The sequence below is a fragment of the Bos grunniens genome, chromosome 20 (genome assembly GCF_055505025.1).
Source record: "Bos grunniens cultivar Pamir isolate PY7600 chromosome 20, Bosgru_T2T1.0, whole genome shotgun sequence".
Lineage (NCBI taxonomy): Eukaryota > Metazoa > Chordata > Mammalia > Artiodactyla > Bovidae > Bos > Bos grunniens.
Window position 1 is genome coordinate 32631431 of NC_141184.1, and position 23852 is coordinate 32655282.

At 41.5% G+C, this 23852-nt stretch overlaps 1 protein-coding gene and 1 long non-coding RNA gene across 2 annotated transcripts in view; one reads left to right on the top strand and one right to left on the bottom strand.

Moving 5' to 3' along the window:
• Positions 1-61: 61 nt before the first annotated feature.
• LOC147350214 (uncharacterized) lies at positions 62-4815 on the bottom strand. Its single transcript, XR_015148647.1, has 3 exons — positions 4556-4815; positions 3796-3870; positions 62-269 (listed from the first exon to the last, which is right to left on the bottom strand). It is a non-coding gene; the product is annotated as an uncharacterized LOC147350214 (long non-coding RNA).
• DNAJC21 (DnaJ heat shock protein family (Hsp40) member C21) overlaps positions 4065-23852 on the top strand; it is a 27064-nt gene continuing 7276 nt past the window's right edge. Inside the window, exons 1-9 of the mRNA XM_086361354.1 lie at positions 4065-4493; positions 11801-11894; positions 13738-13861; positions 14174-14296; positions 14688-14992; positions 15849-16000; positions 18155-18242; positions 20787-20945; positions 21349-21391. Coding sequence (XP_086217480.1) covers positions 4142-4493; positions 11801-11894; positions 13738-13861; positions 14174-14296; positions 14688-14992; positions 15849-16000; positions 18155-18242; positions 20787-20945; positions 21349-21391 — 1440 coding nt within the window. The 5' untranslated portion in view covers positions 4065-4141. The remainder of the gene's footprint in view (positions 4494-11800; positions 11895-13737; positions 13862-14173; positions 14297-14687; positions 14993-15848; positions 16001-18154; positions 18243-20786; positions 20946-21348; positions 21392-23852) is intronic.

A 23852-nucleotide genomic window follows, 5' to 3' on the forward strand; every position in this document is an offset into this window, starting at 1 on the left:
TCTTTTTAAAGCTTTACATATTACTAAAAATTTAGCACACTTAAAGTTTAGGCCCACTGTCTTGGATTAAAATTTTCAGTTTATTAAAGCTGAAATTCAGGCAGATTTACTGGGTTGTTGTCATATGTAAAACAGTATTAAGCACTTTGAGGGCATCGTTTCAGATGGTGCACAGTGAGGGTAGAGTGCTAGAAGGGGAAGCATCTTACTGAAGTTTGAGTCCCTGAGTCACAAGGCACGGGAAGAGCCAACTTCTCTTGTTTTCTTACCTTGAAAAAATATGAGAAAAATATTTAGGTTTTGCTAATCAAATAAGTTGATATATGTATTGAAAGTGTTTGGTAGATTACAAATTTAATTTAGAAGCAGTGGGTGTAAATTACTTTAACAGTAAAAGGAAGAAAAACGGAACAGTTATGGCACCAGAACATGTGAGTTTTTCCTGTTATGAAAGAACTTTATTTGAAGCAGAGCACTGGGCTTATCACCCTGAAGAACGATAAGTAGTAGACAGGATTCTGGGTGCAAGCGGCCAGAGACAGGGTAGGGCCATGTGTGTGGTGGTCTGTCACTTTTTTCCTGCTAATCGTTTTCCCGTCCTTGATCTGCAACATTAGTAATTGCACAGTATTCTACTCTGCAACACCTCAGCAGTCCCTTACTGTTGGATATTTGAGTATTTCAGTTTTATCTTTTCTGATACAGATGCTTGCAACAAACATTCTACACATATTTTGTACACTATATGTAGTTAACCCTGGTCAAAAGTTAGAAACTTGTTCCTCTAAATATTGTACCTTACCAGAGGTTAGTGTTCATTTCCTTGTACCCTTGCTAATGAGATAATCTGTCAATTTGATAGGTAAAAAAAATGAATACTGTTTTGGCTGGGTATTGGTTTTTCTTTTGTGACTAATACTGTATTTGTGTGGTAGTTACATGAATTTATTGGAGAAGGAAATGGCAACCCACTCCAGTATCCTTGCCTGGAAAATCTCGCGGACACAGGAGCCTGGTGGGCTGCAGTCCATGGGGTCCCAAAGAGTTGGGCATGACTGAGCGACGAACGTTTACTTCGGGGGGAAAAGCCCTTATTTAAGCAATTGAATATAGGATGAAAATAAGACGTTATTATAATCATTTATGTGGATACCCTCTTGAGAGTCCCTTGGACTGTAAGGAGATCCAGCCAGTCCATTCTGAAGGAGATCAGCCCTGGGGTTTCTTGAAGGAATGATGCCAAAGCTGAAACTCCAGTACTTTGGCCACCTCATGCGAAGAGCTGACTCATTGGAAAAGACTCTGATGCTGGGAGGGATTGGGGGCAAGAGGAGAAGGGGACTACAGAGGATGAGATGGCTGGGTAGCATCACTGACTCGATGGACGTGAGTCTCAGTGAACTCCAGGAGTTGGTGTTGGACAGGGAGGCCTGGCGTGCTGCGATTCATGGGGTCACAGAGTTGGACACGACTGAGCGACTGATCTGATCTGATCTGATGTGGATACCTCATTTGAATGAGAATTTCTCAAGTCCATGTTCATTTAGAAGTCAACCTGTTTAATAAAATCTTCCTTTAGGCTGAAATTTACATATAGTGTAATTGTCTTTAAATTTTGATACAGTATTAAAAGCAAAAATGGATCCTCTTTCCTTCAGGAGGAAAAAGAGGCAAGTGACTGAGAAGTAGCAAAACCAGATGGAATTGGAGAAAGAAAAAAGTTATTTTTTTGTTCACTTTACTCCCCTTTCCTAATTCCATTCTCAGATAGGGAAATGTCCTGTTTTTCCTTGCACTCAAACTTCTCAATCTTCCCTATTATCATTTATAATCCAAAACCATATAGTATCTTCCTTCTTTGGAAAAGAGGCTAGTGTTTGAATTTTTAGTAGTGAGTTGGTTGGACAGTGTTGTGCCTAGAAACTTGAGATTTAAGAGTTGGTTTGTTTTGATTGTGCAGAGGGCAGGATGTTAGGGAAGAAAGGGACAACTTCATAGACTGGGTATCCTGATCCTGTACAAGAGAGATTTGTTAGCAACAGAGCCAACCCTTCTAACCGTATGTGGCTGACAATATAAATTTAACAACTGATAGGTAAACATTCCAGGTTCTAGTGAAATATATTTGAACAGTTGCAGGGATCTTTCATCCCATAATACAGTGTATCAGTTACATCAACCAAAACCTCCTGCTGGTTAAATACTATCCCTTCGCTGCATTTTTTTTTTTTTTTTTTTTTGTGGCACCTCTTTTTTTGTGGCTTCAGCAGTACATGAACCGTGAACTTTCAGATGTTAAAGCTGGTTTTAGAAAAGGCAGAGGAACCAGAGATCAAATTGCCAACGTCTGCTGAATCATCAAAAAAGCAAGAGAGTTCCAGAAAAACATCTATTTCTGCTTTATTGACTATGCCAAAGCCTTTGTGTGGATCAGGATTAACTGTGGAAGATTCTGAAAGAAATGGGAATGCCAGACCACCTGACCTGCCTCTTGAGAAACCTGTATGCAGGTCAGGAAGCAACAGTTACAACTGGACATGGAACAACAGACTGGTTCCAAATAGGAAAAGGAATATGTCAAGGCTGTATTTTGTTACCCTGACTATTTAACTTATATGCAGAGTTCATCATGAGAAAGGCTGGGCTGGAGGAAGCACAAGCTGGAATCAAGATTGCTGGGAGAAATATCAATAACCTCAGATATACAGATGACACCACCCTTATGGCAGAAAGTGAAGAACTAAAGAGCCTCTTAATGAAAGTGAAAGAGGAGAGTGAAAAAGTTGGCTTAAAGCTCAACATTCAGAAAACGAAGATCATGGTATCCAGTCCCACCACTTCATGGGAAATAGATGGGGAAACAGTGTCAGACTTCATTTTTTGGGCTCCAAAATCACTGCAGATGGTGATTGCAGCCATGAAATTAAAAGACGCTTACTCCTTGGAAGGAAAGTTATGACCAACCTAGATAGCATATTCAAAAGCAGAGACATTACTTTGCCAACAAAGGTCCATTTAGTCAAGGCTATGGTTTTTCCAGTGGTCATGTATGGATGTGAGAGGTGGACTGTAAAGAAAGTTGAGCACCGAAGAATTGATGCTTTTGAATTGTGGTATTGGAGAAGACTCCTGAGAGTCCCTTGGACTGCAAGGAGATCCAAACAGTCCATCCTAAAGGAGATCACTCCTGGGTGTTCATTGGAAGGACTAATGCTGAAGCTGAAACTCCAATCCTTTGGCCACCTGATGTGAAGAGCTGACTCATTTGAAAAGACCCTGATGCTGGGAAAGATTGAGGGCAGGAGGAGAAGGGGACGATGGAGGATGAGATGGTTGGATGGCATCACCGACTCAATGGACATGGGTTTGGGTAGACTCCGGCAGTTGGTAATGGATCGGTTCCTGGGGTCGCAAAGAGTCGGACACGACTGAGCGACTGAACTGAACTGAACTTTTCATGTGGGATCTTAGCTCCCCTGACCAAGGATCTAACCCGACTCTCAGCAGTGAAAGTGCTGAGTCCTAACTGCATTGTTAACCTAAATCGATCTTGGAAATGTAAGTTTAGAGGCCAAGAAGTTAGTGATGGATGTGATGGATCCATCAAGAGTGATGGATGGGTGGATCAGCGTAATTTTATTCACGGTAGTAAAACATAAAAACGTGTTGATGCTTCCCTCTTAAATTGTTTCAGTGTAAGTCATTTTATTTATTATTATTTCTCATGCACAGTGGTTAGGACAAGGAGTATTAGAGATCTCATTAAGTGGTAACCGAAGAAAAGAGTTAAAAGACCTGGTTTTGATCCAACGGAATCCTGCCATTCATAAGTGGGGAAGGCTTGAGTTCCTCAAGCTTGAGTTTTCTCATCTGTAAAAGCGTGGCTCAAATTGAGAAATTATCTTCAGAACTACAAGATGTTTTCCAGAATCTCATCCCATCAAACTCCTTTCTCATCTCTCAGGTCGGATGTCAAGTTAAGTGTCACTCTGACTGGCGTCTGTGCCCCTCACAATGACACCCGCCGGGGCCCCGCCTCCTGTGACCCTACCTCCTTCTCACCTCGGCCCCGCCTCCCGCCCGCCGCGGCTCCGCCTCCCTCCCGCGCGGCTAGTTCCGGAACAGGGCCTTCCCCCTGTCCATGCGGAGCCGCCGCCGGCGCCGCCCCCTCCGCGCTCCCGCGTGCCGCAACCAGCGCCGCCTTTCGCCCCCGCGCGCCGCCGTCGCCCCGAGCCGCCGTCGCTGCCGCCGCGCTCGGTGGCTGGCCCGGTGCGGGCGCCGGGCTCCCGCCGCAGGAGAGGACCACCAGGGCCGTCGCCACCACTTCGGCCCGGGTCCGGGCTCCGGCCCCGCCCCGGGCCCCGGCCCCGGCCCGAGCCCCCTGCCCTGTCGGGCGATGAAGTGTCACTACGAAGCGCTGGGGGTGCGGCGAGACGCCAGCGAGGAGGAGCTCAAGAAAGCCTATCGGAAGCTGGCCCTGAAATGGCACCCGGGTAATTACTCCGCAACCGCCGCGGCCCCTCTCAAAAGCCGCGGCTCTCGCGACCTTTCTCACCGCTCTCCGCAGGGTAATCCAGGGACCCGGCTGTGCCCGGGCTTGTCCGCCGGGTAACTCCCCTCGCCCTGGAAACCGTGCCGGCGTCCGGCCGGGTGGCCCCTGCCCAGCCCTGGCGATGAGGGTTTTCAGCCCATCGGCGGTCGCAGCCCTCCACCCCCAGGCTTCACTGGAGACCCGAGCACCTCGTTCTGTCCCAGACGTCCCCGGGTTCCCGCGTGGACACTTGATGGGGAAAGATAACATCCTAGAGACTTCTCGTGCTCCTCCCACCCCTCCGTAGATGACCCCGAGCGGGGAGGAGTCGAGCTTTTAACCCAGTCCTGTCTCGGGCTTTTCCCTTGCTGGAGTTCCTGCAGCTTTCCTGGGCTTTCACCGGGAAAGCTGCCCTTAACTTCAGCGGGAAATCCCAGCTACTTAAGTGTAATTAAGACAAAGGGGCTAGTCAAATGTCTTCTAAAGAGCTATGCTTTTTTTCTCTTTTGGTAGGTTGAGTGATTCTGTATTTCACTTCGGGTGTTCTGCAGATAGAAAATTTAAATTGCGTGCCTTCCCTGGTGAAGTTATGTGATTACATCTATAGAAGTATGCTTCTTTCGGATGTTTTGTTTAGTTGTAGTCCAGGCCTGTGTGACTGGTGAAGTAATCTGATCTTCTCGACTGGGTAACGAAGACAGTATTTGAATCTCAACTTTTTGAGGTTTATAAGAGGCTTTCATATTAGCACTAGTCCATAAAAATGCTTATAGAGTGGTTAGGATGCTGAGACGGAGACCTTAGCCTTGTTTGAAAAACATGCCTTACTGGAAAGGTAAATACAAATGTAAGCAAAATAGTATAACGCATATAATTGGTAGTGGGTTACTAGCACAGTGACTTGGTTACTACAACATGGGTAGTCGGTTACTAGAACGTGTTACTAGAACAATGACTTCCCTGGTGGCTCAGACGATAAAGCATCTGCCTACAGTGTGGGAGACCCGGGTTCAATCCCTGGGTCGGGAAGATCTCCTGGAGAAGGAAATGGCAACCCACTCCAGTATTCTTACCTGGAGAATCCCATGGATGGAGAAGCCTGGTAGACTACAGTCCATGGGTTCGCAAAGAGTTGGACAGGACTGAGCAGGTTCACCTTAACTTTCACTTACTGAAACAATAACTGCCCCAGGAATTCAAGACAAGGAGTTTTCACCATGTACTGAAAGGCAGTGAGGCTTCCCCTGGGCAGAGGAGCCTGGCCATTAGCTGGCTCTAGAGGAAAGAGGGAGAAGAAAATTTAATTGTATGGGAACGAGTACCGTGGTGGCCAAAAGATGGTCCAAGGGACAGTTTGACCGAAGGCAGCGTTTATTGGAAGTCTGAAAATAGGTGTTGAGAGAAGGGCTGAAGGAAGGGCTTAGAACCCCAAATCAGAAGGTAATGGTTCTAGTTGATGGAATAGGAAATAAAGGTATGGGTTTGTTGCTTAAAGCTGTAAATGATGACCGTCAGAGGAACTAAAAAAATCTGATGTATACTGGAAGGGAAGAGGTAAATGAGCCAAATGTTCATCAGGAAGTCACGAGCTATATCCAAAATTAATAGGTCCAAAAACAGTATAGAAGAATGTTCTCAGAGTAATAGGGATTACTGTTAGAAATGGAGTTGGAAATTTGTTAACTGTCTGGGTGGGGAAGGGTGAGAAAGAATTAATACTTGTGACCAAATGCACATGTAATTTTTATGGCAATATTAAAATGTTTTTGAGTAGTAATCTGAGATTAGGTTGTAAAAGTTTTTGAATGGCAAAGAACGGTGAAATGTGTTTTTCCAATAATGGATAGTTGTGGTCAGTTTTATTAAGATGTCCTGGAAAGGTACTATGAAGGCAGCTTAGTAGGTTGAGGGGGACCAGAGACCAAAGTCAGGTAGAGTCAACTGTGGGCACTTAAGGACCCAAACCAGTCTTGGGATCATTGGGAGGGGTAAGGACTGCATTGAAGGGAAGTTGCAAAGGAAAAATGACCAGATTTGATTAGTTGGAAATCAGTGCAAGGAAGAATAGGATAAATACTGTCCCATAAGACATGTGATTTTGATGTGCTTTACTTTGCTCATTAATTTGTTAAGTCTGTCACTCAGCAAATGTTTAATTTCATCCTATGTGCAAGGTGATGCATTAGATATTTCCAAGGTTAACATTTGGGCAGACTAATGTGTGTCTCATATAGAGGCCACCCATTTTCATTGTTTAAAAAAGGAATTACCTTTATTTATTTTATTGAAGAATTGAGAATAATTTCCAGTGGGGTCAATAGCACTGCCTAGTAAGATCACTCCTTGTGAAAGTCAGTCTTTCAGTAATTCATCTGATGACCGTTCCCTGAGCAGCTTACTGTGGACAAGACAAGAGTGGTCCCTGCCCTGCTGGCCCAGCTGTCTTTGGAGAGACACGGAGGAAAACAGTCACTTTCCATCCCCTGAGATAAGGGCAGTATGAGGGTAAATGCAAGGTGCTTCTGAGCCCCTGTACCAATCTGGACTGGGCTTTTGTGAGGGTGGGATAGATGTGCATCCCCGAGCGACATCTAGGTTGAAACCTCAAGTGGGATTGCAGGGAATATAGGAGGTGGGAGGTAAGAGGGAGTGCAGCAGAGCCTAGGAAGGGAAAGAAGTGAGCCTGCCCAGGTGAGCAAGGGCTGGGTCTTGAAGGTTGTGGTAAACCGGATTAGGAAGATTGGGCTTTGAGAAGCCATTGAAGGGTTGCAAACAGGAGAAATGATAGGTTTGTGTTTTTCAAGTATTCCTTTGGCTATATGGTGGAAGACTGGGTTGGAGAGGCTAGGCAGGAGGTAGGGAGAGCAGCAGATCTCATCAGGGACACTGACATCACCAGGATGATGAAAGGACCAGGGAGCAGAGATGATTCACATGCTAAAAATCTCAGTGAACAGGGGGAGTAGATGGGAGGCTAGTGGAGGGTGAGGAGGAGGGGAAGGAGGAGAGGTAGCCAGGTTGTCTGAATCTCCATTTGAATGGACAGAATGCTGATTTGTACTGAGTGGTGAATAAGGATTAGTGACCAGGAGAGGAGGTCAGCTCCATCACCAGACCTTCTGTATCAGAGCCCCAGAGGCCTGTATGGAAGTGTGTTCTCAGGGAGCTTGGCTTCAGTTAAGGCAGGGCTTAAAAGGCGCAGTCCATGAAATGTTCTATAAGGTACTGTAAAATCATTTGGGAGAAAGTAGAGGAGGGCATGAATTTATCTAGAGAAAAACACAAAGAATTGTATAAGAGTGCCTTTTAAACTTCTGTGGCTGGATTTGAAATACCTATGGCATTTGCCTAATATTAGTAATTAAGGTAGACTTCCCATTTTTTAATGATCGCTATTTAACTTTATAGTCATCTTTTAGATCTCAGTTCAACCTCCTAGTCAACCAGTCACAGGTATATTTAAGTGAAATAAAAAGCCATGTGACAGATTGAAAACGTTATTTAAAAAAGGAGATTCAGAAAGCGAAAGATCTTGCTTTCAGATGGTACATTGATGGGTTTTCTCGTTTTAAAAGCTTTAGCTGTCACCAGACTTCTTTGAGGGAGGCAAGAAGGGAGTGGGAAGAAAAAGGACAACAAAGTACAGTACAGATTAAAAGGTGAAGAAGGACCACCCACCTCCCACCCCTAAACAGTCACCTTTTCTGTCTCATGTCAGGAGACTTAGTTGGCGGCTTTTTCTGCCATTCTGCTTTAATGTGAACTATGCTTCTTTGTTTATCAGACCATCATTACTAATGATTTGATGAAGACATAGAAATCATGAGCTGGACTGTACCCTTGTATGGATATCAGGATTGTGTTCAGCTGCAAATGATAGGAAGCCAGCAGTCGTGTTCAAAAAGTCGTTTTATTTTTCGCATGTAGCAAGAAATCCAGAGGTGGCCCATTTTGGTGATTCTGGCTGCTTGATGACGCCATCGAAGACCTGTTCCATCATCCTGAACATAAGACTTGAGTCTTTGTGTCAAGTGTAAGCAATTAAGACGTTCACTGCTTTCATTTGGAGGTGCAGAGAGAGGCAGGTGAGCCCCAGGGCAGCAGGTCTCCCGAGAGGTCCTTGGACTCTGCTCAGCAGCTGTCAGATGGGGCCTCACTCACCATCCCAGATGGCAGAAGGGGTCCCAGATGGCAGCATGGAGGAGGAAAGGATAAAGCAGGAATAGGGTGTGTGCTGGTTGTCTTTCCAGGAAGAGTCTAAAAAGCTGCCATAGAACACTTTCATAGATTTTATTGACTAGAGCTTAGTCACATGGTCAGTCCAGGCTTCAAGGGAGACTAGAAATGGCATCTTTATTTGGGGGATCAGTTTCCCCCATAAAATCAGCATTCATTTGTTCCTGGAAGAGGGGATGAACCTGCAATCTCTGCCTCAGTTGTCATAATCTGCCAGTAGGCAGTATACCCAGGCTTTGGGCAGGATGCAAAGGGTGAGTTAGAGCGTAAGTTGAGTGCCACCCAGGCCCACCCCTTTCATTAAGAAGAACAGTGCGTCTCCTGGGAAGCTTCACTTAGTTACTGATCGATTTGTGTTTGTATCTGATGGGCTGAAAGTGGGTAACCTGATAATCCCAACTTCAAAAAAGTCTGAGGAGGTAAGGTTTTTAAGTGTGTATATTACTGCTGTGATCAACGTCATAGTTTTGTTAGGAATAAGGGGAAAATGGTATTGAGTAGGCAACTAGTAGTAGTTGTCACAGAGTAGTAATAAAAATCTAAAATAATTAAAACAGGATACTGGGTGTCCTGTGTTTAGAACCAGATGGCAACAAGACCACAACAAGATGAAAGTTGATAGTACTCATTGGAAGTAATAGAAAACCTAGCCATAGTGGTTTAAGTAAGTTAAGAACTTATTTTTCTCACCACAAGAAGGCTTGGAGGTACATGCTTGCTGGCATTGTTTGAGTGGCTGAGTAATGTCATTGTGAATCTCTTGACTTTTCCTTCATGGTTTCAAGACGGCTGCTGAAGCTCCAGCACTCATGTCCGTGTATAAGACAAGGAGAAAGGAAAGAAAATATAGTGTTTTCACCTCACTGGTCAGAACTGTGTCACATGACCCTCTCTAAGCAGCAAGGGAGGCTGGATAAGCCAAAATGCTTGCTTAATTTTTAGCTCATCCAGCCTGCACAGTAAAGGCTGTAAGAGAAAAAAGAGGGAGAAGTTTTGGATCAGCTGACCTTTAGTATCTGCCACAGAGTGGATTGAGTACTCTATTTGAGGTTAAAAAACTATTACAGTTAACAGTTGGCTTGTCAGTAATTAATATGAAAAATACTTAAAAGTTTGTCAGGTATAAATTCAGCATGACATAATGTGATATTGTTGCTAAAAACTAATATAATTAGCTATAGTGATTAAAAGTCGAATGTTAAGGAATTAATGGTAGCTCCTTGATCATTACTGTCTTTGACTGCATTTGAAGTGTAGGACACAGCTAAGCAACACACACGCACCTGGGCCTCCCAGGAAGTGCAGTGGTAGGGAGCCTGCCTGCCAGTGCAAGAGACACAGGTTTGATCCCTGGGTTGGGAAGGTCCCCTGGAGAAGTAGATGGCAACCCACTCCAGTGTTCTTGACTAGAAAATTCCATGGACTGCAGAACCTGGTGGGCTACAGTCCATGGGGTTGCAAAAAGTCAGACACGACTTAGTGACTAAACAACAACAGTTCCTTCCTCATGATTAAATTCAGGTTAAACATTTCTAGCAGGAATGTTACAGAGATAATGCTGAATGACTGAGCATGCACACATAGAGTAGAGTATATTATGGTGCACATAAGAAGTAGGAGATTAGTCCAGAGAAGAGGTAGGCTAGAAGATGACCCATGAACTGCTCTAAGGAAGGGGAGTTAGACCTGTGATGGAGTTTTTTTATTTCTGTTTTTTACTTTTGTTAATTTCAAAGGAGCATGGTTCTAAAAGCTTTTTGTATTCAAGCACCTAAACAAAAAGAACTGAGGCAAAGTACTGCGCTTGAGAAAGTGTTGTCAGTATCAGTTGTTGAGCAGAAGGCTGCTTGAAGGACGTGGGACTGTGTGGTGGTATCTAAAAAGAGGAGGTCAGATACACTTGAGAGCCTTGTTTTAAGACTATTTCTGTTATTTTTTTTAAAGAAGTATATGTTGCGTTGTAGCCTAAAGAATGTTGATGTACTCCATAGTAGACTCAAGATACTGATATTTTGCTTTTTGAGTGCTTATATTTAATCACTATAGCTAATTATCGCTGTGTAACACATTACCAAAAACTTAAACAGCAAATATATTCAGGATGTGGACTCACACCGTTTTCTGGGGATCAGAATCAGAATGGTGTACCTGGGTGGTTTGACTCAAGGTTTCTCAGAAGGTTGAATCATCACTGGGAAAACTCATGTTCAAGCTCACCCCCAGAGTAATGGCAGGCCTCAGTTCCTGTTGGCGGTGGGCCAGAGGCCTCCACTCTTTACCTCATGGTCTTCTCAGAGGCCACCAGAGTGTCCTCACACTATGGCAGCTGGCCACTCCCAGAGATCCAAAAGAGGGCAAGCACCCAAGATGGAGACTGCAGTCTTTCATAATCCAGTATTGCAAGTAATGTCCTGTCCTGTCATCACTTCTGTCCCTGGGTTTCAGTCACACAGACCGACCCTGTTGACGGGAGAGAGGATTACACAGGGTGTGAATGCCAGGAAGGTGGGGGTCCATGGGGGCCATCTTGGAATCTGGCTACCACCCTGAGGCAAAGATGCTTTCTGAATTCCATGGTTAAAGAGGCAAACTAAGAGAAAGGTAATTAGTATAAATTTTTTAAGCTTTATGAGATTTATTTTGGTGTATGTTGATAAGAAGGAAAACCTTAAAGATGATGGTAAAGACACACTAAATGTAATCTAGCACGAAACAGTAACAGTCTTTCTATATCTGATGTATTTTGCTCCTTCTAAAAATAAAATGTGTACTACTTAGGGTTTTCTGTTTGTGGATATCCAGATTGAGTGCTAAGTGACATGCTGAGATTTAGAGAAAAGCATGAAATTTCTACTCGAGTTGACACTTACAACTGATCTTGATTATCAGCTGTCAGCCACTTCTCTGCTTTTTCCTAGTTGTTCTTCTTCGTTTTGTACACATCCATTTATGGCATTCCTGATGGAAGCAGTCCTTTTTAGAGTCTGTCCTCTACTTTTCTGATGAGTGAATTTCTGTCCTTTATTTTAACAGATAAAAATCTGGATAATGCCGCAGAAGCAGCTGAACAATTTAAACTGATCCAAGCGGCATATGATGTGTTGAGTGACCCTCAGGAGAGAGCATGGTGAGTATCGTGCTGTCCCTCCTGGAGTATCTGGTTGGGAGGAATGGTCAATAGAGGGCTTTTTAGAAATGTAATACATCAAACGGTTCGGGGTGTGTTCTGAAGCCCAGTCATCTATTCATTATGTAAAATGCAGTGTTTGGGTAGGAAGGAACCTGAGAGATGATTACTTCAACTCTGATCTCATAGGCGAAATTTGACAGTAGTAGAAATAGTTTTAATTTTCATACTTATGAAGCTCCTTCTCATTTAATAAGGTCTCTTTGATGTCTGACAAATTAACTGATGTCAGTATTCTTGCCTGGAGAATCCCAGGGACGGGGGAGCCTGGTGGGCTGCCGTCTATGGGGTCGCACAGAGTCGGACACGACTGAAGCGACTTAGCAGCAGCAGCAGCAGAAAAGGAAGAATGTTGACTTATCCTTAAAAAATAGCAAAATTCTATAAAGCAATTATCCTTCAATTAAAAAATGAATAAAAAAACAGATACAGTGTTTTTGTCAAAAATTGTAATATTTTTTCCAAGAACTTCTTTATATGCAGGAGTTAAGCATCTACATCTGTGACAGACTCTTTAATGATAACCTGATCACTTAATGCCATTTCTAGACATAAATTTCTACTTTTGAAATCCTTTTAAAGGTTTCCAGATTCTCAGTGAACTTTTTGCTGTGAAACAGTAGGTTTTATACTCTGACATAACCATGCAAGATGCTGCTGGTACAGAGAGCAGATGGGTGTTTAGTTCACCTGTGCAAGTTTAAGGGAGAAAGGCTATAAAGAAAATTCTTATTAAATTACCTTTTCTATAAAAACTAGAGAATACTAAATTTTTCTCCTCCTGAGGAATTTGAAAATGTGGCCTTAGACATGCTTTTGCTTTCCTTTGGAAACTTTGAGATTCTTTCCTGCCTTCCATTTGCTCTAGCTCTTGCCTAGATCTTAGGTGATATTCCTGTCCCGAGGAGTCCCTTGTCCTTTGGTTTAAAGCTCCTACCTGTCAATTCTCCTGTGAATTGAAATCAGTTCGGCACAGTGGCAAGGAGTGTGGTCCTTCTGGTGCTGGACTCATGGTTTTGAATTCTAGCTCTTCTGCTTATTGGCTTTATGATTGTGGACAACATTATTTAATATTGCTGAGCTTCAATTTCTTGTTGTATCAAACAAGGATAATAACTAACTTTATGGAGTGAGGGTCAGTTCTATGTGTGTGAAGCTCTTAGATGATTTACATAAACACTGGGAGAGTGTTATTCACGTCCATGTTGGCAAATTCCCAGATCCCAAAAGTGTTTTTAGTCTGTGGACCAGATGATGTCCACTACTGTATTACGTAGGTTTCTTTCTGGTGAAAGTGCTGCTACCTTTCTGGGAGAGTAGAAATTCCCTGGCTTATTAAACTCCTCTCTTCATGTTGGCTAGTTTCATATATGGCTAGGATCATATAATGACTATAATGGACTTGGAATTGCAGTCGAAGTTTTAATCAGCAGTTCTGTGAAAGATTCTTGCAGAACCATGGATTATAGCCCACCAGGCTCCTCTGTCTGTGGGATTATTCCAACAAGAATACTGGAGTGGGTTGCCATTTCCTTCTCCAGGGGATCTTCCCAGCCTAGGGATCGAACCTGTGTCTCCTGTATTGACATGCAGATATTTTACCACTGAACCACCTGGGAAGCTATTAAGCCTTTACCTGTTGCTATTTTTCTTCATGGTTTTGGTTGTGGGTTGGCCACATTAAAGTGTAAAGAAGTTATATTTTGACTTTCAGAGTAAGGAATCTTCTGAATTCTTATTTATTCAGCCTTCACTGTTGCTGCTAATTTTTTTTTTTGCTTAGGTATGATAATCATAGAGAGGCTCTGCTTAAAGGTGGGCTTGATGGAGAATATCAAGATGACAGCTTAGATTTGCTTCACTATTTCACTGTCACCTGCTACTCTGGTTATGGTGATGATGAAAAGGTAAGAAGTGAACTCACTGATAATTTATCAAGCACTTAAGACTCTTGAATGCAAAATTCCTAAAATTATTCAAAAATAGAAAGTGACAGACTACTCATTTGAAAACTGAGAAACATGGCCTTCATATTTAACCTGTCAGCATGTAAAGTTGAAACCTAAATGTATTTGCAGTGACAGAGCTTGGGCCTGTAAATTTTTTTAACAGTTTAAAATTTTTTTTAATTAAAAATTTTCATGTTGCATTTAAAAATCTTATCCTATGAGTAGACTACGAAAGTGTTAAGAATTTGTGTTTCTGTTACTGTTTTTTAGGGCTTTTATACGGTGTACCGTAATGTTTTTGAAATGATTGCAAAGGAAGAACTAGAATCTGCTTTAGAAGAGGACATGGAAGATTTCCCAACTTTTGGAGACTCCCAGAGTGACTATGATACGGTAAAAGGAAAACTTACTACCATTTGTAATTAGCATTTATCAGTGTGTCTTTTCCCCATTTCTTAATTTTTTTTAAAAAGGTTTTAGTTCTCCGTCTTGTACTGTGACTCTCTTGTCTTTTGTTTTTCCTGATCCCCTCCCCTCTTTACTTTTTCCTATTGATCATGGTCCCATTCCATTAATTTCCTCATCAAATTAATTCTGAAGAGTTACTGTGTAAAGCCATCAAAGGACTGTCTTCTCTATTGATTAATAGTAATGTTTTATATATATATATATATATGTATATAAAGAAAAGAGGTTAGATGTTTTGCAGCATCAATGTTTACTGCCTTACTGGAAAAAAAACCCAAATAAGAAATGAGCGTTCCGCCTATTTCTTTGTCACTAGGTGGTCCACCCTTTCTACGCTTACTGGCAGAGTTTCTGCACTCAGAAGAACTTTGCTTGGAAAGAAGAATATGATACACGGCAGGCTTCAAACCGCTGGGAGAAACGAGCCATGGAAAAAGAAAACAAAAAGATTCGAGACAAAGCGAGGAAAGAGAAGAATGAGCTTGTCCGTCAGCTGGTCGCTTTCATCCGTAAAAGGGATAGAAGAGTGCAGGCTCATCGAAAACTCGTGGAAGAACAAAATGCAGAGAAGGCGAGGAAAGCTGAGGCGATGAGGCGGCAGCAGAAGCTCAAACAGGCCAAGTATGTGGGCTGGGCTGGAGCCTGTCTAGACGTAGGTGCCGGTCCCCGGAAACGTCATGGATACCTGATCTGGCGCTTTCATGGGGTTTAATCCTCACCCTGGCTTCAGCCTTTCTTTTATGTCCTGGCACTGGGATGATGTCTTTTCATCAGCTATGAGAAAGTTTTTCCTTTAGGTTGGGTGTTTTCCTTCAGAGGCCCATTTACACTTGAGATCCTTTACAGGCTCTTATAACATTTAATAATAACTGATATTAATTGAATTCTCTTTCTGTACAAGGCCACATCCTAAGTGCTTTTCTTGCAGCAGTGCTGTGATATAAGTTCTAGTTTCTGTCCTCTTTCTTTTGACGAAATGAGACAGGCCCAAGATCATGTAGCTAATAAATTGCAGAGGTGGGAATTGGAGCCTGAAGTCAGTCCAGGGCTCTGCTTTTAAGCCCCATGCAGTATTCTACTTTGTCATAGAGACTTAGTGCCTTTAAACTTCTATTTTAAGTTTTTGAGTTACTATAAAAGCATTGTGTTCAGAGCTTTATAACATTCTTTAAAAAAACTATTCACTTCTTGAAAGTTCTACCCACCTCATGTTTGGGAAAGTGCCACTTACACTGACACTTAGGATTTAAAACCACCTGAAGACTTTTAGTAAGTTGCTAAGAGTTAGATGTTTCAAAACCTGTTATCTACTGGAGCAATGAGAGTCAACCACAGAACCGCTAACAGATTGAAGTGACTTGGCCCGTTTCAGCCAAGCACAGGTTTTAAGTGTGTAGGCATGGACAATTGGGGAGGATGGGTTTTAAGCCCCAGAAGTAAATGAAACCAATGCAGAGACCATGCCATGTGTATCCAGGCTGGCAGAGCAGTACAGAGAGCAGAGCTGGATGGCGGTAGCTGACTTGGAGAAGGAGCTCAGGGAGATGGAGGCGCAGTATGAAAAGCAGTTTGGAGATGGATCAGGTGAAGACGAAGCGGAAGACCAGGAGCTCAGAGATGGACAGGATGGTAACTTCCTCCATTCGTTAAAGACTATAGGAAATGTTTTTATTATGCGCTCAGCACGCTCACAAGCACCTGCACAGGGTTCCGGTGTGACACAGCAAGGGACGGGGGGAGGGTGGAAACCCAGAGAGCACCTGGGCTCCAGCCGATGGTTGCCAGCTTCATACTTGTGTTAAGAATGAGGCTGGAAATTGGATTTTTATGTGCCATCTCCCAGTTTTTAAATATGGCAGATAATTGAAAAACAATTTGGCATGGCCAAATGATGGTAGTCTATGGAAGTACACAGTATAATTGCGATAATTTCATTCACAATTTTCTGACCATGTTTTAAACTACTTGTCTGCATAAATATAATGAGAAGTGGGCATATTATCAGGTGTAACTGGTTATTTTCTAAAAAGGCAATTAAGCAGTAGGTCAAATTTTAATAGTAAGTCTTTCCGGAAAAGCTGGTGTTGTGCAGAAGTCTGTCCAGTATATATAAATTGTCTCATTTCTGACCTGTTGAGGGGCTCCTGTTTTGTGCTGCAATGTGTCTTTTCTCTGCCTCTGTCATTAGAGCACAGGCATGTGACTACCGTAAAAGGAGAGGAGTGGGCATTGTTGAGAATAGTGATCAATATACCTGACTTTCCCCACTGTCTCTGGCTATTCCATGATAAAAAATTAAATGATCTAAACATAGTTTAATTAATTTTACCTTATTTACAAGTGTGGCTTTTCATTGAGTAATAGCTCATGGTAAAATGATACTTTTGTTTACTCCAAATGATTAGGAAATGGAACGTTTTCTTAATAAATTAGAAGTAGTGTGTGTAAAAGTGCTTTGAGAGCTATAAAGCACCATATAAATGTAAGGTGACGTGATTACATGGAGCTTTACAATCTATAAGGTGCTTTCACACACACAATCTTGCTTTGTCCTCCCACGGTACCCCTTAAATGTAGGTTTTGCTCATGTAATTATCTCTGTTTTACTGATGAAGAAACTAGGACTCTGAGAAGCTCTGGTATGTGTCTGAGAACATATGAAAACATTCTTAGGTGCAGATTATGTCTTCAAATTCAGTATTCTTTATTCACTATTTGAATAAGCTATTTGAAAGCGTACACGTAATTAGAAAGTATCTTATGCTAAAATTGGTGGTATTTTGATTATTTCAGAATGTCCTTCAGAATCATACTACCATTACTTATGAAAAAAACAAAAGGTAGAATATAGGAGAGGTATCTTGGGATCTTGATCCCATAATAAATCTGAAACAGCAATCAGTTTACTTGTTTATTTCTTCTAAAGATAGAATGTGAGATTGTGCAAAGACTTTCAGCAGAGCTTAGATTTTGTAAAGCATCGGTACTGATAGTAATTATTCCATTATAATAAAGCTTCAAGCTTATAAAATCTGTGAAGACAGTGTTGGAGTTTACATATAATATACTGTTTTATGAACCGTCTTTCTCATAAGGAATATCATGAGCTATTTAAGCTGACTTAAGCGTTTAAAAGTAGATTACAGTTATAGGTACTATACTGTATTTCCATTTGTATGGGCTTCCTTGGTGGCTCAGATGGTAAAGAATCTGCCTGCAATGCAGGAGATGCAGGTTCGATCCCTGGGTCAGTAAGATCCCCTGGAGAAGGGAAAAGCTACCCACTCTAGTATTCTTGCCTGGAGAATTTCATGGACAGAGGAACCTGGTGGGTACAGTCCATGGGCTCATAAAGAGTAGGACATGACTGAGCGAATAACTTTTTCACTTTTACATTTGTATCAGACACGACTGAGTGACTGAACTGAACTTGTTGAAAAAACTGCTTTGTGGTAGAAATATGAAAGTGACATTTGATTTTCTGAGCTTAACACACATCTCGGACTCTGACAATTTTTTGAATCATCTTCTGAGTAGACTTATAAAAAGAACTTGAAAGATAAAGTGATTTATTTCAACGCCTTCCCCTGTAATTCAGTGCTGCTTTTAAAAGGCCAACTCAAATCCTGGTAACATGTTTTTTTCTTGGTGAAGAAGTAACAAATTTTAGTTTCGAATTTGTGTGCAATTTTAGATCCTTACCAAAGAGATGTACCTTGCTAACGTGTTTTAGATTTAGGTTCTAATCAAACAGGATTCTCACTGTAGGCTTCCCTCTGATAGGTAAAGACAGTGACGAGGCCGAGGACGCAGAACTTTATGATGGCCTTTACTGCCCCGCATGTGATAAGTCTTTCAAGACCGAAAAGGCGTAAGTTTACTATCTCTGCACTCACCTCTTCTTTTGAGGTGAGGTGTAACACTTTGAAAGTCCTTAAAGAAAATGCTCAGAGCAGTTGTTCGCTCTCCCTCACCTTTCATCTTGGAGGAATATCTTCCCAGTGGAGAAAAGGGAACCATCTGCACCAGCAGTTAAGCCTGGTGTACTGATTCTCGTTCATGCCGTGTTCCTCTTTAAACGCATATGCTGTCTCTAGAAAGAAATGTTGCTTATTTTGGTGAAGAAGGCAGAGTCACAGAGGCAAGGGGGCGCTGAGCTGAGGCTGGTCCCCTCTCTCCACTGATGTGCACACTCACGTCCGGCCGTCACACTACACTGCCTTGCAGGCTGTGGCCCCCAACCCAAGACCTTTAGATCTGTCCTGCCTGTAGTGTATTTGCTGAAGTGGCAGGACTTTGTCATTGGGGAACAATGATGAAGGGAGAAGTATTAAAAAGGATACTGTCCTAACGCAGGAGGTACAGGGGCAAACGTGGGAGAAGACGAGAGGAGAACTAGCAAGGGAAAAAGGAGCAGAACGTGTGCACTACAGAAGGTGGAGGTCAACAGTGGAAATGGGGCTGTGGGAGTCCCAAGTGGTACCACCATGTAACGCCAGGGAAAAGCGGTAGTGTCAAGAGGAGCGGTGGGAGGCAGACAAGTTAGAACCAAACAAGGAAACAAAAGCCACAAGGAAGGAGGTTTGAAAAATTATTTTTATTTGGAAACTGAATGTCAAACTGGCAAGTTGCATATATAGAGTGCCCAGTTCACCTTTTGCTCACATTTCACCCCGTTTGCATCTGCTTATTCTCTTTCCACACACAGACAAGATTTTTACTGGAATAATCCGAGAGCAAGTTATGTGCGTAAGGCTCCTTTACCTCTAAATACTTCAGTATATATTCCTTAAGAATAAGGACATTCTTTCACATAATCACAGCTGTCAGCTTCAGGAAATTTAGAACGCTGATGCAGTACTTTTCATTTACTACCCATATTTCACTTCTGTCAGCTGATTTCTTTGTTAACGTCCTTTGTAGCATTTTCCCAGCTTCAATATAGGATCTAGTGTAGGATCACGTATTATTGCATTTATTTATTTGGTCTCATTTAATCTGGACCAGTTCCCTTGTCTGTGCCATTGATGGTTTGGAAGAGTACTGACCTTCCAAATGTCTTTTTAAGCAGAGCATTTCTCACTTGGGGTTTGTCCACTTCCTCATGATTAGATTCAGGTTGCTCAGTCCTAGCTAGAGTGCTGTGCACACCTGTGTTGCTCTCAGGGTTTCTGTCTAGAAGCACAGACGGCTGCCCGCCTCATGGCTGGTGACCATTTTGATTATCCAGTCAGGGTGTTGTCTTATTTTTCCACTGTATAGTTAGTGTTTTTTCCCTTGCAGTGTTTTCCCTTGTAGCATGTTTAATATGTGGGGAGACACTTTAAATCCCTGCAAATAATCTTTCTCTTGATCAAAATTTTCTTCCTAGATTTGGCATCTATTGATGGTTTCAGCTTGTGCCTGTCGTCACTAGAATTGTCTCAAAATGAGGCTTTTCCGGTGCCAGTGCTCCTGCATCATAAGTCATCGTTTGACCTGCTGTACATGAGAGCACTGATCTGCATGTCTGTTGTCAGAATGAATTTAGAAAGTTTGTTTCAGTATGTTAAATTCATCATTGCCCTTTTCATGCTCAGAATTTCCCAGGTGTGTTCAGTGACAGTTCCGTCAACATGACTCCTTGTCCTTTGACGTGTCTGAGTCATATTATTGAACACTTAATTTCCGGCACAGAATGTTCCAGTTTCTCCTGAAAACCTCGTTCTTAAAGAGAATTTTAGTGGGAATGAAAAGTAGGCAATCCCCACTACAAAATCCAGCTCTGAACAGGATGCGATCCAGTCCTTTAGGGTTGTCAGTTTTATTGTGTTAAGTGTTATTTAGCTGCCCGTGGGAGCACTGAGATAGACATCGCTTACATAGTTTCACACAGAATGATGGAGATGCATCTGAACTTATATTTAGGGTAGTGGGAGAGAGAAGAGAGACCCTTCTTGAAAAAAGCAAAAGGACATAAACTACTCTTATACTTCAAGGCCTCACATCACCATTTCTGAGATCCAAGGGGGCTCCCTTTAAATGTTAGAATCTTGCTTTGTGATTTTCCACTTAGCCATGCTTAAGTGATTAAGAGAAAACAGTGATGAAGGTTTGAATTCTTAGAATGGGAAAAGAAAAATATAGAGAATTTGACCTAAAAAAAAAAAGATAGGAAGAAACTATGTAGATAAGAGTACAAAGGGAAGGGAGGGAGAATGCTGGAATACAGGGAAAAAGAACAGTCATGGGCTTCCAGTGTACTTAAATGCCTAAGAAATCCCCAAAGGGTTCTGTCTCATAGTATCACTGATGATTTGCTTATTAGTTAATGGGAAAAAAGTAGATTTCAGCTTGGTTGTATTCATCCAGCGACACAGTTGGGCATCTGTGAATTAATCTCCTTGCAGTCACTCATTTCAACTTGTCCTTTCAGTATGAGGAATCATGAAAAATCAAAGAAGCATCGGGAAATGGTTGCCTTGTTAAAACAACAGTTGGAGGAGGAGGAAGCAAATTTTTCAGGACCTCAAACTGACGAAAACAGTCTGAATGCCAATTCAGAGGAAGAGATGGAGGATGCGCCAAAACAAAAGTACTTCTAAAAATGTCACTAGACCTACTTAGCCCATTTAGAGATTGCATTTAAATGCTGTTTTATTGCAGAGAAATTATTCTGTTATGCTAATACTGTCTGTGTTTCTTCTAGTTAAGAGAACTTGCAAGTATTGAAATGGATAAAGACATGATGTCAGATATAATTTTTACAGACTGTATTATGACTATTAATAGCAGTTTTATAACTGGCTGATATGCTAATTACTATCAATTGAACTACTATTATATTTTTCTAAAATGATAATTTGGGTATTTTTCTTTTAATGCTTTCTGATACTCATCATTTTTTAATATGTTAGTCTTTGTATCACTAGTATTTTGGTATTTTTTTCTTTTTACTTAGTCACATATTTGACATTTTGATCTATGTTTGTTCTTAGGCTTTCTAGAAAACAGAAGAAAAAGAAACAGAAACCAGCACAGGTATGTTGAAAAAGTTTTATTAACATTCAATATCAAATGTAAATTGGAGTGCTCTTGTTTATTCAGTGTAAGCTGTATTAAGGAGAGGAACTTTCACACCCTAATTTCATATTGATTGTAAAACAGATTAAAAGGAGCTGAAAATATTTTGGTTTTTCAGTGCTTTGCCCCGTTATACGGGCTTCCCTGGGAGCTCAGCTGATAGAGAATCCACCTGCAACGCAGGGCCTTATATGTGTGGTCAGTTCACCTAGTTACTGTTGTCTGTGTTTAAAAAATTTGCATGTGGCATTCTCATAATACGGGTTAACTGAGGGATCACATTACAAACATCTAGACACACGTGATGGTAAGATTTTTAAATCAAGGTAGCCATTCACCTCATAAATATATTAAAATGAAAGGATTGATCATTTGTATATCCAAGTTTATTGTGCCAACAATGTAAATGAGATTATGGAAAGGGAAAATTTGCTTTCCTACTTCTGGGCATGTATCTGGAGAAAACTCTAATTTGAAGAGATCTATGCACCCCAGTGTTTATAGAAGCACTGTTTATAGTAGCCAAGACATGGAAGCAAGTGTCCTTCAATAGATGAATGGATAAATAGGGTGTGGTGCATATACACAATGGAGGAGTATTCAGCTATTTAGAAAGAATGAAATAATGCCATTTGCAACAATGTGAATGGACCTAGAGATTAAGTGAAGTAAGTCAGAGAAAGATAAATATCATAAAGTATCACCTATATGTGGAATCGAAAAAATTATACAAATGAACTAAACAAAAACAGACTCATAGACATAGAAACCAAACTTATAGTTCAGTTCAGTTCAGTTCAGTTCAGTCGCTCAGTCATGTCCGACTCTTTGCGACCCCATGAATCACAGCACGCCAGGCCTCCCTGTCCATCACCAACTCCCGGAGTTTACTCAGACTCACGTCCATCGAGTCAGTGATGCCATCCAGCCATCTCATCCTCTGTCGTCCCCTTCTCCTCCTGCCCCCAATCCCTCCCAGCATCAGAGTCTTTTCCAATGAGTCAACTCTTTGCATGAGGTGGCCAAAGTACTGAAGTTTCAGCTTTAGCATCATTCCCTCCAAAGAAATCCCAGGGCTGATCTCCTTCAGAATGGACTGGTTGGATCTCCTTGCAGTCCAAGGGACTCTCAAGAGTCTTCTCTAACACCACACTTCAAAACCATCAATTCTTCAGCGCTCAGCCTTCTTCACAGTCCAACTCTCACATCCATACATGACCACAGGAAAAACCATAGCCTTGACTAGACAGACCTTTGTTGGCAAAGTAACGTCTCTGCTTTTGAATATGCTATCTAGGTTGGTCATAACTTTCCTTCCAAGGAGTAAGCGTCTTTTAATTTCATGGCTGCAGTCACCATCTGCAGTGATTTTGGAGCCCAAAAAAATAAAGTCTGACACGGTTTCCACTGTTTGCCCATCTATTTCCCATGAAGTGGTGGGACTGGATGCCATGATCTTCGTTTTCTGAATGTTGAGCTTTAAGCCAACTTTTTCACTCTCCACTTTCACTTTCATCAAGAGGCTTTTGAGTTCCTCTTCACTTTCTGCCATAAGGATGGTGTCATCTGCATATCTGAGGTTATTGATAATTCTCCTGGCAATCTTGATTCCAGCTTGTGTTTGCCAATGGGATTAGTGGTAGGGGGAGGCAAATTAGTTGTTTGGGAGTAACATATATACTCTACTGTTTATAAAATAGTTAAATAACAAGGACCTATTATATAGCACAGGAAACTATATTCAATATCTTATAATAACACATACTGGAAAAGAATTGGAAAAATATATATGTAACCGAATCACTTTACTGAAAACCTGAAACCAATACAACATTGGGAATTAACTATAATTTTTTAAAAGTGATTAAAAATGGAGTATTTGCTTAGAAACTTGTAGTGATTGTGATTCTTGAAAAAAATGTTACTCAATAAGTCAATAAGTCATTTAAATATTTCACCTTGGGGGTTCATATTGAATTTCTATCTTAAGAATCATTATTAACTAAAAATATGTTGTAACACAACATACTGTGTTACACATACATGTTGTTAATATATGTAACACAATTTTTTGGATTTTTTGAACCTATAAAAACAAAATGAGCTTGTCCATTTTACTAAGGATATTTGTTGATTCTACAGGGAATGAAATTGATTTCTGTTCTGTTTTAATGTGATCTAATTATGTTAGCTTATATTAAGTAGTAAATGTTATCTGTAGTTTTTTTAAAAAATTGGATGTGTTTTTATGAAAACTTAGGTATGCACTAATAATTTTTCATAAAAATTTAGATTTGGCTTGTCTATCCAAATGGTTTATGTTTGATAATTTTTAGCTATTTTATGGGCTTCCCTGGTAGCTCAGCTGGTAAAGAATCCACCTGCAATGCAGGAAACCCTGGTTCGATTCCTTGGTCAG